This window comes from Nomascus leucogenys, chromosome 14 (genome assembly GCF_006542625.1).
Source record: "Nomascus leucogenys isolate Asia chromosome 14, Asia_NLE_v1, whole genome shotgun sequence".
NCBI lineage: Eukaryota > Metazoa > Chordata > Mammalia > Primates > Hylobatidae > Nomascus > Nomascus leucogenys.
Genome location: NC_044394.1, coordinates 5,987,809 through 6,006,406, shown reverse-complemented (window position 1 = coordinate 6,006,406; position 18,598 = coordinate 5,987,809). Strand labels below are relative to the sequence as shown.

Below are 18,598 nucleotides of genomic sequence, written 5' to 3'. Positions count from 1 at the left end.
TTCTGTAAAACAGCGTAAGACAAATACGTGGTCCAAAGCAGCACATTTCCCACCCTTGGGAATTCAGGGGAAACTTTGTACAGGTTCCTAGGGTGGAAGCAATCTCTTCGTAGTGTTCTCACAGAAGAAATCTCAGATCTCAGCCAGTGGGAGTGGGGGTAGAAGGAGCTTCATGGGTGTGGAAATAGAAGGGATGGAGAAATTGAGATAGGCCAGCGCATGCAGCAATGCACTGAAGACATTTAAACGTGCATGCAGTGGAGGAAGATGCGAGATTATCATGGCCAAGCTCCTGGGTGCAACTTGGTGAGAGTATTTGCTGCGGCAACCTGCTGCTGTATTTTCAATTCTTGGCAATAACCAATTATGAAAGAGAAATAACTTGAATGGTACAGATTAATCAAGAGCCAGCGGGTCAGACTTTGCTGATAATTGCCAAAGCAATGCCACAAATGATAATTCTTCCAAAGTTTCAGTGAGGAGATTTTGAAAGCTCAGGCTGAAAAATTTGTGTCTTTACTGAGACATGGAAAAGCATTACGTAAGCCAAGTATTAAGAATTCTATTTGTTTATTATTGAATCAACATTTTTCCACACTTAAGACAAATGGGCTTGGAAACTGTCCCTTAAACAGCAAAAAATCTAACGAAGAATAAAAAATATTTTTTGACTTCATGCTTGACTTAGATATCAACAATATTAGGTAAGACATAAAGTATAATTAATGCTTATGAAATAAAGTCATTCCCTCTGATAGCTTAGATTTCTTCTGTCGACAATTTTTCTTGAAAATACACTTAGGCAGGTAAGAAATTACCAAAAATACTTGCCATTAGAAAAATTACCTTAACTCTCATTAATCCCTGACCTCTTATAAATTGGTAGGTTGAAGAGGGATACATTTTACCAGTGCTGTTTTTGATTGAGGGTACTGGACATTTACAATATACATTTAGATTGTTCAAATAGTTTTCAAATGTACATACAACAAAATATTATTCTTTCAAGAGTGGAAGTCACATTTAACACATCATACGTGATTCATCTGCATATTTACAGAGGTTTAAAGCACACAAAATTGTGCAGATAGCGTACTGAAGTCTAAACCTTAACATACACTCAGTTGCATACATAGCAACAAGACACAATAAATTCTGAACAAATAACAACCAATAATCAGCCAGATTGCTATGTACACATTAGGAAGGAAGCAATTAAATACTGCTAAATGAGAATGTCACTTAAATTACTTTTTCTATGAAACATCTCTCTGACACCACCACACGCGCACACACGCACACACTTTTTTAAAAATCACAAACATCAAACTGATGCTTGTGGTCACATACATGGATACCCCCAAACATCTGATTTTCACAAGGCAAGAGGCAACACAGCAACTCAGAGTGACTTACTATAATTTGCTAGACTTGGCTTTTGAAAATCAGTCACTGGAGGGTGATTACTGTGAAAGTACATTCAGACTTTCATGTCATGGACTGCAGGAAGAGGAGCAAAGAGCCTTAACTAACAGCTTCATAACCTTTGCCACTAAGTTAAACATTGGCTTTTGCTAAAATAAAAAAAAAAATATCTGTAGGAGAAAGACTCTATGATAATATTTAAAACAACAACAAATCTCCTACTTCCTTTATCACAGTAGAATATTTTTCACAGCCCACCTATCCAATTGTTAAACAAAACCAACCATCCTTTTGAATAACCATTTTACAAAGTCATTATTAATGGAAATAGAAGAAATAATTGAAAAAACAAATATAACTACTGTGTGCAGATGCGGTGGAAAAAGCAGAGACCCGAAATATGGCAAAATCAGTGCTTCATAAACAGTCAATGGATTTTTCTAAAAATACTTTTTGCTAATGGCAAAGTTCAACACCTCAGAAAAAGTCTGAATTAAGATCTTAGAATAAGTTTCCAAGTGGTACAACATGGTTTCAAATACACTACCCTTGTTGTTTGTAAGGCCGCATTGAAGTTTAGCTTAACAGTCATAAGCCACGTGTTTGAACATCTTATGAGAGGTGACCAGCAAAGAAAACAGTTTTTTTCCTTGCTCACCCTATTACCTATGAAGAGATACCATTGCTTTCCAAACAGCTATTTTAAAAATTTCCTTAAAGATATGACCTTGGAGAAAAAAGTCCAGGTTTGCTTCATTAAATCATCTGGAAAAATATTTAGACTTTATAAAGTGACCATGCAACAGTTTGAATTCTCAGAGAGTGTTCCTTTGTTAATCTATAGCTACCTTCTCTAACTGGTATGTGATAGCTTAATAAGCACATATACCAAGAGAGACACTCTTTGCTGTAGCTCTGCTACATACAAAGTTGAAAGAGCTGTAGAAAAATGTCATCACCTTCTTAACATGTGTACATTTTCAGAAGCCAGTGAATTCTGTGTCTTGTTGACATAACTAGGCAACTTAAATGCGTTGCAAACATACCTTCTCTTGGAGAACTCACTTAATAGCTTAAGTGAGTTCTCCAAGAGAAGGTAAGTACATCTTGGTTGCAGGATGAAGAACCAGAGGAGGCCAAGGAGGTATTTTCTGGGATGCCTCCTTGTCTAACGGAGTTATCTTCAAGGGAAGAGCTCCAAACTCAGCAGGGTGCACATTTGTGTGGCAGGATAACAATGAACGAGGGGCCAGTCCTCTTTTCCACTTGTCTGGCATGATCTCCTGGCAAGGACACAGTAGGTGTTTGCCAGGTGGCTGCTGGACAAGGTTTCTTTAGGGGAGTACAACAAGGCTTCAGTCATTGCTTTTCATAAAGTGCTTTGGGATCCTTCAGGAAAGAGGACCGGCGAAATATTATTACTAACTTGCTTCAATTTTCAAACCAAACGAAACAATTTCTCCCGTGTAATTATTGCTTCGAGCATTAGTGAATGTTCTTTAAAGGGAATGGCTCTCATCTTTAAGTACCTACTTCTTAAAAGACTCATTCCCTGGAGTGAATGTTTTTAATTACTGTCTCCCAGGCACCCTCGCCAATTAAGAGTATGTTTTAGCTTTGTTAAGTAGTTGCCAAACATATACATCCATGACTTGCATTTTCCAGGTTGTACTCCCTCAAGAGTCTGTACAGCAAGAAGAAATCAAAGATGTAGCCCAACATGCACTATGTCTGCCTGGTTGAGGAGACAGGCTCCTGCCTCTTCTAAGAGATTGTTGAGAAGATGTATGGTGAATGTATGGCTACATTCTTAGATCAGATTGTGAGCTTCCTGTGGCCTGGGACTATGTTTCACACTTGATTCTTTGGATCTCAATGGGACTTAGAGTTGAGATAGACATACGGGAGAACCTCAGTCAAGGATTTTTGAGGATTTTCACAAATGATGAAAGCTGATCGAGCATGTTAGAAAAACCCTGGAAAAGAAGACCTGGGACAGTTTCCTTCAGAGGCTCTCATATTGGATTAAAAAAAGAGTGAAAGACAAAAATCCATTGTATCCAAAATTAAACAAAACAAAAACAAAAAATAAAACAAAATATCCTCAGACATTGTAAAGTCTCTATAAGTAGGAGATCGGCCAAATGAAGAAAGGACTGTGAATTAGAGAACACAGTTGTCTCTCACAAGAATGTATTAATTTAAACTGGGCTCATAAAATATTGCAAAGTGGAGGTATGGGGAAACCTACCTGAATAATAGCTAATTATGGAAGCTATAACATACCCACTTTTATTTAGGAATATTGCTAAGAAAATGCATTTTCAATTGATTTAACTATGCCCATTAAAATGTAACATGCATTCTTCTTTTTGTGGGCATGCCTCAGAAGATGAAAAAATAACCTTATGTCCATAATACATAAAATAGCAGGTTTAAAATTAATGCAGTTTTGGTCCAGTATGCCAGAACTTACTGACCAAATGAGGGGTCAGAAGGGTGGGTCAGTTTCTGCCTCTCCTGTTTGTTGAATGCCTCCCACCTGATTCAGTCACAAACTTCCTCCTATGCCACCAGAATGATCAGGATCAGGAAATCCCTTGGATTCTTAGTTTTTCACAATCCTAGAATCTCATCTCACAAACTCATTGAACAAAACAATCCATTTTATAATTAGAAATAAGTAGAAACTGAGTGCAAATGACTCTGCCATTCTTGTTATTAACTAAGAGGCATAATTTGAAATGATGTTTTTCCCAAATTTGCTTTTTAATTAACTTAGATGTGTATTACATGAAGTTTGTATCCCTTGGCAACAAGCAGCTCTGTAATATTGGAAACTTGTTAGGTAAAGGTTGAATTTGAAATCAGAAGTAGGTAGATGATCTACAAAATAGGAGGTTCCCTGTAGATAACAATCAAGAGTTAACTAGGTGTGGACCAATTCCCAATGGGACGGCCTGCTATAAAGGGAATGATTCTAGTTCTGACCCTGACTCTGAGACTAAACCAGCTCCGTGACCTTGAGCAAGTCACTTAACCTCTCTGGGTCTTAATTGCCCTACCTGCAAACCCACGGACTTAGATAAATTTTATGGGCCCGTCTAGTTCTAACACTCTCCCTTTCCATGCACATAGAATTCACTTAGACAGAAGAAAATTGCATTTTAAAATCCTCCCAGGCATGAAAAAGGAGCTGTAGTGATTCTGATCAAGATTCTTTGAGGGTTTCATTGAGTATAAAATCTCTTAAAAAAATAAAGTCAGAGCTCTGGGCTTTAGTTTTCTAATGACCATAGGCCATGGGCCAAATCTGTACCTTTGCAGCAGGGTAATTATTTATGTTTAAATCTAATGTTTTTAAAATGGAAGGGATCAGAATAACATTGTGAACAGGGGACTTTGTATGAACTCCCATGAGGAGGAATGGTAGAACTCTGTGGACAAGGATAGGGCCATAAAGAGCAATATTTAACTGAAATGCCTGTGAAGCAGAAAAGGATCATTTAGAATGTCAGTGAAGTGAATGGGTCTTGGCTCCAGGAGATGAGGAGACTCGTGCCTTTTCTGAATATGCAGTGTGATTTGTCTAATTTGGATTCTTGTGAGAAATTCAGATAGGAGGTAATGAGACCAAAGCAAGATTTCCAGATGTTTTTAGCACATCCTTGGAATGAACCACTGGTAAAGGCTTCTGAGCATATTTTCCCTGATGCCAATTGGGCCAGACGATTTTGAGGCAAATTTGACCTAAGGAGAGGTAGGTTGAAAGGGGAAGGCAGCCACCCTAGCCCTGGACAATCTGCCCCTTGATCTATGATGTAGGGTGAGTGGATATGCCTATGGGGTTGTGAGGAGCCCATTGCTGACTGACCATATCTGCAGGGCACTTTCTGGTTCAATGACAATTTCATCACCAAAGAATCTGGAGCTGATCCACTATGATTTTCAGAGACACAGCCCTCATGGATTTACTTTGTTTAACTTAGAATTGTAAAGGAAATATATTTCTGCCCATGTCTGTCTCCCTCCCCTGTCTTATCTGTAATTCAGGCTTTCACTTTGCTTAGCCATCTCCTTGACCCCTGTAAAAATCTATGGATCATTTTCATGCTTGGATGGGAGCTGAATATACAGGAAGGGCTACTTTCTGTCCTATTCTGTCTTTGCAAGATAGAGCTGAAAGAGAAGAATTCTCTACTTTTCGTTTCTGGTGGTCTCCACACAGCACTATGCGAAGAAAAAAAGGCCTGTCAAGGCCTATTTAATCAGATAAGTACTAATGGATAAATTGGATAAGGTGAGCCCTGAGAACTCTGTACTTTGGAATGACCTAGTTTAGCTGACAGGGAACCAAGGTCAAGCCCACTTAACCCCGTGCCCTATAGACACAACCTGGTGTCTTTCCCTCAAACTCTTCTTAAGGTTTGGAATGGAGGGAGAAATGATGCTAATCTCATTTTCATTTATAGAACTTCTCTTCATCAATCACAAATTCATGAAAGAGCCCTAAACTAGGGGTCAGATTACAGAACCAGCTGCAGAACAGAGGGTCTCTCTTTGGGATGGCCAACTTCAGTCATAGGTGCCACCAACAGGGTGGCATGTTTGAGTCACTGCATGTCGTATTCCATGTTGACACAACAACTCCCCCATGCCCTTTCTAGGCTGAAGTGGGAATGGCACTGGCAACTCTGGCCTCCACCCACCACACTATTCCAAAAAAAGAGGACCTTGAACTTGTAACCTTTGTATTTATAACATTCAAAACGCTTGAAAATGAGTGGGTACACAGTGGGGCAGGATGGGGGTAAGGGTGATATAAAACGCAGGTAGTAGCGATGGAGGGGTGGACAGCCGGGATGGGCCTCCCTAAAGCATGCTGCTGAGTATTTTTGACACGGGAGAGGCGGTGGGGCCCTCCTGACTCACATCCGGGCCAGTGGGGCTGGGCAGGGTGCTGCGGCCTCCAGAGGGCGGGCTCAAGCCTGCCCATGGTTTTTCGTCCTGGGCCACCAGGGCTGCTGGGTAGGGCTCCACGTAGAGGCGGCGGACCGAAGGCCTCGCGTCCTGGAGACTGCTGTTCCGCTCCTCAGGAAGGCTGGCAGCGTGGGCCAGAGTTAGGCTCCTGGGACCATCAAGGGCAGGGCCGGCCCGCTTGGCCTCCTCGGGCTCCTGGGCCAGACCACAGGCCTGGGACAGGTGCTGTGTGTAAATGCCCTCAGAGAGCGATAACGACTGGGTCTCGCTGTGCATGCGCAACCAGCGATGATGGCGGCTGAAGCCGCCGTAGTGGGGGTGCTTGCCTGGCTTCCGCTTTCCCAGGAAGCCTAGCGGCGGCCGCGCACCGGACACAGTCTTGGCGTGGTTCTTGGGTGTGAACCCCGTGAGGGTCAGGCTATGGAGAAACTCGGCACATGAGCGATCGGGATTTGGGCCCTCGCCCTGGGGATCCTGGCCCGGCCCCAGTGGGGTTTTCACGTCGTGCACTTGTAGGACGTCGGGGGCGCTGCCGCTTAGGCCGGTAAGGGTCTGCTGCGCAATGTCGTGTGATGATAGGTAGACCAGGTCCAGGTCTCTGGGGCTCAGGGCATCGCTGGAGTCGTAGTCACTGTCGGTGGGGAGGAAGACTTCTGAGCAGGCTTCTTCATCAGAGCAGGGCTGTGAATCTGCGAAGCCAGAAACTGATGTTAGGAAAAATATAGTCTTAGCTAGAGCCTGCTTCATAGGCATAGGAACAGTGCATTTGACCCCGCACTTAGAAGGGTCCTGTGCTTCGTTTAATGCCCTGCTGTCACCTCCTGAAATGCTTACACATTTTGAACTAGGGGCCCCACATTTTCATTTTGCACAGGGCCCCACAAATTGTGTAGTGGGCTCTGGTCTTAGCGTAAGGGAAAAGAAAGAGAGGAACTCTGACAGGTTCAGCCCAGATAGAAGTAGGGGAACCTTCCCTCATTTCCCACACACGCTTTTATTATTAGCTGGGCAGCTGTGGAGAGCATGAAACAGGCTAGAAAGCTAAATGTTATTCATTTATTCATTCCCTATTATTTCAGAGATGATTTTTGCATTTGACAAAGTAGCAGGAATTTAAAAGGGTGAACGAAGAAGAGGAGACTCCAGTGGTGGAAGTTGGTAAACCTGGTTTCAAATCCTAGCTGCCGTCTACCTCCATATTCTGAAGGACTACCTTGCTCATTAAAAAATACAACAGTTAATTGAAGAAATAGCCCACATTCTAACCAGGTTACAGTTAGTCTGTTGATGGCAGAAAATCAGACATGATTATCATCGGAATATTGCAAAATTCATGGATAAAGTCTGACTTGTTAGGGAGTCAGTATCAAGGTTTCTTCTATTTTAGGGACTAGAACTAGACGGAATGCTTTTCTTCCTTACTGTAGGAGATGATGTGCATACTTGCTCTTAATTGGCAGGGCAAGATGTCAGTTTTGCCTTTTCACTCCTGGTTGTTACCCAGTATCCATTATTGTTTGTTTAGTTACACAATCTTAATTTTAATTGGGACACCAATGCACTTATGTAAAAGACCACCTTTTTTCAGCTTCCCCTGCAGCTAAGCAAGGCAATATAATCAAGTTCTGGCCACTGAAATGGAAATGGAAGTATGGTATGAAACTTCTGGAAGGCTACATAAAGGGACCTGGCTTAGCTGGGTCGTTACATTCTTTCTCTTTCCTTCCAGTTTGCCTGTAACTAGATGTGTTGGATGAGGTCATGGAGCAACCTTGGAGATAGAAGCCACATGCTAGGATGGTGGGGCTGAAAAATGGAGCTTGTTGCCTGAAGACCATTACGTTTGCATATCAACTTTGAATTGTCTCCTTTTGAGCTTCTTTCGCACAAGAGAGAAAGTATCTTGTGTTTATGACATTTTTATTTGGGTCTTTGGTAACACGAACCCAAAATTTATTCTAACCAATAGGAATATGGTTAAATAAATCGTGGTGCATCTGTATATGCACACAAAGGATGAGATAAATTTATATGTTCTTTAAATAATGTTCTTAAATAAAATTATATGTTCTTTAAATAATGGCCACCAGTAAAAGGATTCCCTCTTCTGCCTTTCTGAGTTCTACTGATCTGTTCAAGGTTTTCCTCAAACATAACCTCCATTAGGAAGCATCCCTCAGCTGTTGGGGCAGAGATATTTAATTACTCTTGGGGCAGAGATATTTAATTCATCCATTCATTCACAATGAAGATTCTTTATTACTTGAGGTCCTGCTCTAATAGAAGCACTGTACTTGGTGCTTGAGTGGATATAAAATTAATAAGAAATTATATCTGTCTCTAGGGAGTTTACTGTTTTAATGGATGTATAAAGAAAGTATGCATCTGTGAGACTGTGGCAGAACATAGGTTTTATAAGAGAAGTTCAGCAAATAAGTGCAGGTATATAGGAAAGAGGGATTATATTTTATTGGGACAGGATTGATGAAATACTCTATCATTTCATTTATTTTTCTCCATTCATTCATCTCTATGTCTATATTAATTTATATCTACATACACTTTTAAAGAATGACTGGAGGTAGCTTTTAATAGTAAATGTACAAATGATAAGAGGATTAGAAACAGAGGAAGAAGAAAGAGCACAAGTAGTCCCGTTTTGATATTATATGGGTTGTATAAAATGTTAAAATTGTAGGGGGCTGAGGGAAGGGTGCATGGCACTTCCTGTACATTTCTTTGTAACCTTCAGGGTCTATAATTATTTCAAAAAACATATTTTTAAAAACAGCATTTAATTTTTAAAAAGGTAGGGTGGGACCAGAGGAGGGTACTGAATGCTTAGATAAGCAGTTTGTACCTTATTTTGTAGCCAATGGGTAGTCATCAAAGAATTTTGAAGAATTGACAAGATGAGAGCTATGATTTAGGATAGCAACTAGGATGCAAGATGAACATGCTGAGGAAGAGATAGCAGGAAGGCCAGCTGGGAAGCTGTGGTCCAAGCTATATTTTCCCTCCAGATATTTATCTTGTTCAGGCTGTGGGGCTAAGCAAGAGCTGTGGCTGTGTGGAAGAAAATAGAAGTCCAGGAAAGTCATTCATTGAAAGATGTTTATGGAACAGTTATTTTGTGCTAGACAGACATGGTCTCTGCTTTCAAATAGCTCAAAGAGAGTGAATTAGACAATAAGTCAGAAAACACATAAGATTAATTTTGGGTAGTATGAAGTTCTGTGAAGACAATGAAAGTAGATTTTAACTAGAGAGTGACTTAGGAGGAAGATGCTTTTGATAAGGAGGCCAGGGGAGGAAGCATCACTGTACAAAGGGGAGTCTGGGTAAGAACCCAATGATCAGAAGGAACCAGCTATGTGAAAGTTTTAGGGACAAGTGTTCCAGATAACTGGGAGAAGTGAGTGTATAGGCCTCAAAGTTATTAGCAGATATCAAACTGATTCCTGGGAAGATAGGAAATTAAACTAAAGGAGTTAAATTTCAGTCCTGATTTGGGTTGGGTGGTAGAATGGATGGTAAGTTTAATTTGGGACAGGTTGAGCTGAGGGGAAGCCAAAACATCAAGGAGGGGATGAACTGAGAGCATGTGGGTAGCAAAGCTGAAGGAAGGTATTTGTGAGTGTGGAGAAGAAGAAACTATTGGAGAGAGAATGGTTGAAGATATGAGTGGTGAGGTTGATAATATAATAAGGAGGGGTGATCGATTGTGAGCACCAGTGCTGGCATTGGTGCTTAGTGAGAAAGATGGAAGGACACATTGTCCTCAAAGGTAAGTGGTTAGGAAAGAAGAAACGTATTTCCAGGTTAAAAGGAGAGAAACGTATAAAGGCCTGGGCTAAATAACTTTGATAGTCTTTAAAAAAGCCTTAGTACTTTTTCCAATCTTTAGTGGGAAAAATAGGACACTGCAAGTAATAGGATTTCAAAATTGTTGATTGTTTTTGATGATAGCAGGGGTAGGTGCCTTAGAAGTGAGGAAGAAGAGAACATAACTGAGGATTTGAAATTGCTCTTGAAATAGGACCCATGCAAAGAATTCATAATTGACTGTAGTTGAACTTCCTTCTTCGTTTATCTGATCAGTGTGTTCAGCTGTGTGCATGTATCCACAATGGTAATAACAATATCTGATATTTACGTAGTGCCTACTGTGAGCCAGCCATAATGCTAAGAGCTCTAAGTGCTTTATTTTGTTTAACACTTACAGCAATTCTCATTTTGCAGATCAGAATACTGAAGCTTAGGCTTATCAAATTTTCCAATTTGTATTCTTGATAAGTGGTAGAATAGGCTGCCAAATGTAAATCTGTCTCACTACAAAGACTTGCTATGCTGCCATCCACCTTAGCATTTCCATGACTCTGTGGAAACTTCCTGAGGAGTGGCACTTAGTTCATCTAATTCACTTTTTGTGGTACACAGAGTTAAATTACTTGAACTCTTAGGGCTTCTTGACATTGCTGCTACTAGAGAAACATACTAAATCTTGTATTAGTTTCCCGTGGCTGCTGGAACAAATTACCACATACTGGGTGACTTAAAACAACAGAAATTTATTCTTTTACAGCTCTGGAAGCCAGAGTTTGAAATCAAGGTGTCAGCAAGGCCACACTCCCTCTGGAGGTTCTAGGGGGAGAATACTTTCTCTTGCCTCTTCTAGCTTCTGGTGGCTGTCAGCATTTCTTCTGAGCATGCCACTGCTATCTCTGCTTCTGTCTTCTCATGGCCTCTCTTCTGTGTCTGTGCCTTCTTTTCTGTCTCTTATAAGGGAACTTTTCACTGGGTGTAGGATCCACCCATATAATACGGGATGATCTCATCACAAGATCTTTAATCTGCAATGACCCTTTTTTTCAAATAATGTCACATTCATAGGAAGGGGAACATCACACACCAGGGCCTGTCATGGGGTGGCGGGAGGGCAAAGGGATAGCATTAGGAGATATACCTAATATAAATGATGAGTTAATGGGTGCAGCACACCAACGTGGCGCATGTATACATATGTATACATACAAACTTGCATGTTGTGCACAGGTACCCTAGAACTTAAAGTATAATAAACAAACAAAAAACAAATAATGTCACATTCATAGGTTATGAGGGTTCAGACACGGACATAGTTTTTGGGGGCCAGTAGAAGACTGATAGTAAAAATTACTAGAACTAGAAGCAACCACTGAAGTTTGCAACACTTTCAGTCCATAGTCAAGCACTTTGCAAAATCTGTCTGTATTTTGATCTCCCAACATACGAATAGTGAGAACGTACTGTTTGGAGGGGACTAAGGAGTATATGGAATGTGCCTTAAATGAGCTGACAGTCTAATATTTTAATGGAGTATCATATTTTAAGATCCAATCTCTCAAGGAGAGCCTGTATTGTTTTCCCCAGGTAGAGTTAGTTGCTCAGTTATTTTGCCTCTTAGAGCATTTTATTTATATCTCTGTAACTGCATTTACCAAGTTTTATTATAAATTATCCATTTTCCTATCTGTCTTCCTCATTGGACCATGAACTCTAGAGAGCATGCAGTATGTATGTCTTACTCATCTCTGCTTAGTAAATATTGAATAAGTCAGTCAACAAAGGAATGGACTAAGGAACAAAGCAAGCAAAGGGATGTGTAGAATCTTTTGTATTTCCCAGATCATATAGTCTGAACATGGACATATGAGTGGACTATGAAGACCTCCCAAGTACACTGTGTCTTAATCATCATTGTATTATTAACCTCTTGTGCTATAAATGGTACATAGAAGGCTCTCAGTAAAGCATGTTGAGTGGAATTGAAACTGAAACAAATATTGCAATCTGGGAGCATAATGAATAGTGATATTTGACTGTCTCTTAGAAATAATACTAAAAGCAAAGCATCCTGAAAGGATCTAATTTACTTAATCTACCATAGATTCCTGAAAACAATAACCCAGATAATTTTGCTTTATCTTTGCTGATAAATTTGACTGAAGAGCCAGCCCAAATATAGCAGAAAGAACAATTGTCTTAAAATTAGAGAAACCTGGACTGAAGTCCTGTCTTGCTACCTACTGCATATATGATCTTGAGCAAATCATTTAGCTTCTGTGAACTGGTACTATGAATAAGTACTATAAGGAGTAATTTAGTTTGTCAAAGATACTTTAAGTGGGCTGGGTGCGGTGGCTCACACCTGTAATCCCAGCACTTTGGGAGGCCGAGGCGGGTGGATCACTTGAGGTCAGGAGTTTGAGACCAGCCTGGCCAACATGATGCAACCCTGTGTTTACTAAAAAAAAAAAAAATCCAAAAATTAGCCAGGTGTGGTGGTGGGCACGTGTAATCCCAGCTACTTGGGAGGCTGAGCACGAGAATCACTTGAACCTGGGAGTCAGAGGTTGCAGTGAGCCAAATTTGTGCCACTGCACTCCAGCCTGGGCAACAGAGTAAATCTCTGCCTCAAAAAAAAAAAAAAAAAAAAAGATGCTTTAAGTGCCTTAAAAACAGAAGATGTTAATATTATTGAAATTCTCTTCACCCTAAATAGAGAATAACATTTTAAGATCATTAAAATATAAACCAGTAATCAGATATACTTCAAGGTGAGAATGCTGTTGATAATAAAGGTGAATAATAATTTCTTGTATGGTATCTTCCGCTGGTGATGATCTAGTCCAGTAGATTTCCTAACCTACATTTTAGAGTGAATTAGTGAGTGATATAACTGATTTACTGTAGCTCCCAGAACATGAGAGATAGGAGATTTCATTTCAGGAAAGATGGGGAGATGACATTTCAGGAAAGACTATTGACTTAAAGCTTCTCTTGATTTCAAGAGAAGACCTAGTTATAACCATAGTAACCTAGGAAGGAGATACAAAAGAGCTTGAATATTAAGTGGTAAATATTATCTACTTGGTTCATGGACCCACACTTGGGAAGCACTGCTGTAGTGGGAATCTAAATATTTGACTTGCATGGTGATTGTATTATTTATTAGAAGACTTAGTGGAACCTATTGCTTAGAGTGGGATACCCCTCCCAGAACAGTCTGGGAAAATCTCCAGGATGCCAGCCAGGGCACTGAGGAGAGTTTCCAAGGACTTAGGCCACTGCTGCTCCCTCCCTTCCTGGAAAAGAATGCAAAGTGCAGCTTCCATCCCCAGATTCAGGCCATATGCTCCATTAACCATTGCAGGCACCTTGCCCAGTTGTTATTTTAATAAACTTGCTTATGCTCCTCAATTTCCCTGAGAGGGCCCACTGGGCAGGCCAGGACTGGTAGAACCTTGAATTTCCCCTCTGGTTGACCCAGGAGCTGTTTGATGAAAGTTCTGCTCATAGTATTAGTGCTGGCTTAGGAAGCTTGGCTTTCTTGCCATTGTAATGAGTGTTGTAACTCCTGGTCTCTGTGGGTCAGGCCAACAACAGCAGAGTAGAGTTGATGTGGATTTTGAGGACGTTGTGGGGAGATGACATTTCAGGAAAGAATAATTGACTTAAAGCTATTGCTTTTTTTCTTAAAGGCAGGGGGCATGGCAGAACAGAAAGAAAAGAATAATAATCCATATTTGCCCAAATATCTATTTTCACAATTTTAATGTACCACTGTCTATATATATATAATATATATATATCCCACTGTCTCTATATATAATATATTTATTATATATATATATATATATACACCACTGTCTATATATATAAAATTTGTGCTTCAGTGAATTTATTTCCACTGTGTTTGAGTAGACTTTAAATAATTTATACATGAAGATTTTTACTGAATCTTTCATCAGGACTTCGGTAGAACCTCCGGGGTTTGTTCACCTTCTGATATCCCAAGATAAATAATATCTCCAGATTCCTGTTGATTTTTTTGAGCTATGTATTTTATGCCATAGTGCTCTTAACATCATCTGGAAAAAGGTTACCAAGATTTACATTTGGAAGATCAGGATAACCTTCAAATGCATCTGAAGGAAACAACACCCCCCTCCCCTCTATTGCCTCACCCATGTGTCACTGGGAGAAACAGCAGTATTGGAAAAAAAAATTGCTGCTGCCTGTGACCACTATACCCACAGAAAAGGAGTGGGAGAGAAAACACCAAAATATCCATGTGATGGACCAAATCATTCCACCCCCTGCCTTGAGCTGCCTTTTCTAGGAGCCAACTTTCCCCCTTGGGTCCTTGAGAGATGCTTAGTTTTAATTGACTCACAGGAGTTCTACTTTGTGTTTTGAAAACCATACAGAAATGGGTAGTAAGTGAAAGAGTTCCATTCTCCATCCACCTACTCCCAAAAGATATACACAAACCAATTCAAGATACTCAACAGCCTTGAAACAGAATCTTGGGCTGGCACCAGAGGCTAGGTTTGTGATAGGCTCTATATTTCTAGCAGGCTCCTTTGAAGTTAGTGAATCCTATACACACAGAATGGAATTGCGCTGCAAACTTTGCCCTGTGGGTAACCCAGCAGGTATGTTCTTCTAAATTGCATTTCCCTCTTTTCATAAATGGCTTTTGAACAATTCAAAGTAGTCACACTTCTGGGAAGGACAGAGAATGCAGTGACAGATTTCATTGCTCTGAAATGCTTCTGCTTTTGTGAGGGGTAGGACACTAAATGTTTCTCCTCAGTTTTCAACAGCACTTCCCCGTCACTGGGTTCCATTTGTCATTTGCTGCTTTCCACATCTTTGTGTTTCATAGCTCATGGAATCTTGGCTTCCAAGAAGTAAATGGACCCAAGAGAGAGTTATATTTTAAGAAACAGAATGATGATCGCTCACATTTTAAGTTAATAATAAAATCTGAATGTAATTGGCCAGATCCTCTTAGCAGGGAGTTGTACAACCCATCTTCAAGCCAACGTGAGTTTGGCACTTCTGTGGCATAGAGAAGGCCACCCTCATACAGCCAGGGAGGAATCCACTAAGGACCCTGTGGCCAAGAGAAGATTAAACACTGGGAAGGTTCTGTGAGCTGAGAGGGCAGACAGGGGCTACGAAAGTGGAAATAGAAATGAAGAGTTGTTTGTAGAGTTAAACAAATTGTGGGACATCGTAGCATACATAGCTTTCCTGCCTTAAAAAATGCCCTTTCAACCCTACACTTCTCTAGCTACTACCTTCCCTCCTTCTTCCCTTTTGCAGCCAAGATTTTAAAAGAGTGAAAATTCCTGTCCTACTTCTTTACCTCTCATTTACTCCCTGCTTAGCTTCTGTTCAGTTTCTATTTCTTTCCTTTCAAAAACTGCTCTCATCTAGATCACTGATGACTTCCTTGTTGAGAAAAGCAAAACAACTGAAGCTTTTCAGTTTTTGAATTCAATCTTTCTCTACACGTTTTGATTCTGTGACACTGCTCTCTTGTTTTTTAAATCTTCTTTCTCTGGTTGTTCCTTCTTAGTCTAATAGGTCTTGATGCTCCATTCCACAGGGATCCTTCCACAGTCTCCACTTCTTATTCTACCTCCTCTTTCCAGGCAGTCCTGGGGTTGGTTCAAATGTCATCTTTCCAGATAGGTCTCTGCTGATCATCATCCTAGTGAATTCAACACACTTCCTGCCTACTCCCACCCCTGCTGCTGTTTTGTATTATACATTGGAATTTTCACGATCCGAAATTGTCTTGTTTGTTTATGTTTTCACTCTTTGTCCCTCTTTCTAGAATGTAAGTAAGCTCTATGGGAGCAGATATTTTGCTTTATTTATCACTGTATCCCTGTTACTGCAAAGGGAGCCTGGCATATAGAGAGTGGCCAGTAAATATATATTTTTTAAATAGAAAGAAAAGAATGAACAATGTTCTTAGATCCTGAGTTTCAGCCAAACTGCTTGCAATTCCCTAAACTACAAACAGTTGTACAATCTGCTTTGTCTGCCTATAATGCTCTTCTCTTTCCTGTTTTTCTGCTCAACTCTTGCTTATCCTTCATTCCAGATTCCGTCATCTCCTCCAGGAAGCTCTCTTTGATCATAGGAGTTTAATACTGACAACTTCATAGCAGGTAGGCAATTACCAGGTAATTTTTTGTTAATATATCTGTTTCTCTTATTAGCCTAACTTCTGGCAGAGATGATATTTGATTTGTATCTCTAGCCCAGTGGCAGTCTATAAAAATGCACTCTAGAAACTCTACTTAAATATTTTGTTATTTGGTAAGTCATAGACTCCTTTGGTAATGTAAATTAGTTGTCTCCTAAGTTCTTCCACTTGCCAAGTTTTGACTTTACACATTGAAGTTTTAAAAATATAGGTGCAGACACAAACTTACTCATAGAAAAGGCTCAGATTCCCAGTAAGCTTTTCTATAATGAAAATAACATTAAATAGGATATTGACAATGTATTGTCTATTATATGCCATGCATCTTTGATGTAGATTACCTTATTCACAAGTAACTCTTCAAGGTATAGGTATTATTCTCATTTTACATACATGGAAACTGAGTGTCAGATGTAGTAATCTGTTCAAGCTCATACAGCTAGTAAAACAAAGCTGGGATTTGAATCCAGGTCTCTGATTTCTAAGTGCAAGCTCTTTCTGTTACACCATGCCGCCCCCTATGGGACAAATCCACAAATCAGGCCTATTTATTAAAAATACTACGAAGCTTACAAAATTGGAGCTCTTACAAACTATAGAATCAAGAAAGATGCTTTGAATCGCCATTGTTTTAATTGACTAGAAAATGGCACTCACCTTAGCATGCTTAGGCAAGAGCTTTTTATTGCCTTTACCTAGTGTGCTTTCTCTCTGCTTATAAGCATAGAGGTATTTTGTAGAAATTTATACTAACCCAGTCAGGTTTTTGCTGTTAGACTTAATACCCAAGGGTGGAGAGGTGCCTTGCTAGGTTTCTTCTCCAGCTTGTTTAAAGTTCATTATATCCATGATGAGGGCAAGCTACTTACATGGACTCAGTTTCAGGATTCTAGTTTATCCAAGGTTTCTCTCTTTCCCACCTTCCACTCTAGAACATTGTGCTATGTGGATGGGAAGTTTTTCCCGAACTCTCACCCAGGTTGGGGCCTGCTTCCTGCCTCGTTCTTGTCAGATACTATTTAATAGAGGTTGGGCCTGTTCTCTTTCCTTAGTTTGTCTTGCTCAGATTCCCTTGGCTTTTGTGGCCCTCACCTGGCATCACAGCGGTCCCCATTCTGCTGCATCTTTGAAGCCGTACCCCTGCTTTATATCCTTTTGCATCTTGTAAGTGTGACCTAGAACTGGAATGAATCTTCCCTGCCCCTAAATGGCATTGATCTTAGGTTACTGCTCTAGTTTCCTATTCCTCTACTGTTCTGATTTTGTTTCCTCTATGCTGTTAGACTCTTACCCCTGAGCAGTGTTTTCAGCCACTTTCTGGAACCAATACCTCAGCATAAAAGTCCTCATCATTGGAGAGAGGACCAAAAGTCCAGGGACTAAACAACAGAACTTCAGATCTCATTGCTTACCACTCACTGCCTTTCTTCTGTGCATCTCTGGGGATGGGGGTGGGGATGGAAGACAGTCTATATGTGATGATGATGTAGAATTGATCTTCTTTAGGCTCTGCTCATCTGAGGGGTCTATCAGCTTAGTGATGGGCAAGCCAGAAACTGGTTGTTTGTATCTTGCATACTGTAGAGCATCCATGATCCATCTCATTTCACGCCAGACTTCATCTATTTGCTTTGGAATAAAATGGTAACAGACACTAAGTTATCAAGCAGTGATTAAAAAAGAATACCTTTCCCTGAGAGTCCAAGATGATCCATTTTCCACGTTATTGGCTTTGAGCAAGAGTAAAACATTTTTAGCACAGATTTGTTAAGCCAGAAAATACCTCTTTTTGTGTAATATTTTTTGTTTTGTGTATTTTTACCAGAGAAGCTCTGTCATTTAGTGAAAATAGTAGAAGACTTAGATGCTAGCTGGGATATATCACTTATTAGCACTATACTAACTTGTAGCAAGTCACTGACCTTTTTGAGCCTTAGTTGCTTTATTTGTAAAATGTGGCCAAAACATTTTTCATTTATACCTCCCAGGGTTGCTGGGATGATTAGTTGAAATGATGAATTCGAAAGTGCTTTGTGATGCCGCAGGGTACATTGCTCATACATATAAAGGGTTATTATATCCCAGATTATAATTAAATATTCCTCATTAAGATATTGTGAAGGCATATGATAAAGCCTGCAT

The 18,598-nt window shown here is 40.2% G+C and overlaps 1 protein-coding gene across 2 annotated transcripts in view; it reads right to left on the bottom strand.

Moving 5' to 3' along the window:
* Nucleotides 1-553: 553 nt before the first annotated feature.
* The window catches only part of ANKFN1 (ankyrin repeat and fibronectin type III domain containing 1), a 354,475-nt gene continuing 336,430 nt past the window's right edge, over nucleotides 554-18,598 (bottom strand). For both annotated transcript variants that reach the window (XM_030827987.1, XM_030827986.1), the window contains exons 20-21: nucleotides 17,869-18,085; nucleotides 554-7,094 (exon numbers count right to left, since the gene is read on the bottom strand). In XM_030827987.1, the coding sequence (XP_030683847.1) occupies nucleotides 6,298-7,094; nucleotides 17,869-18,085 (1,014 nt within the window). In that variant the 3' untranslated portion in view covers nucleotides 554-6,297. The remainder of the gene's footprint in view (nucleotides 7,095-17,868; nucleotides 18,086-18,598) is intronic.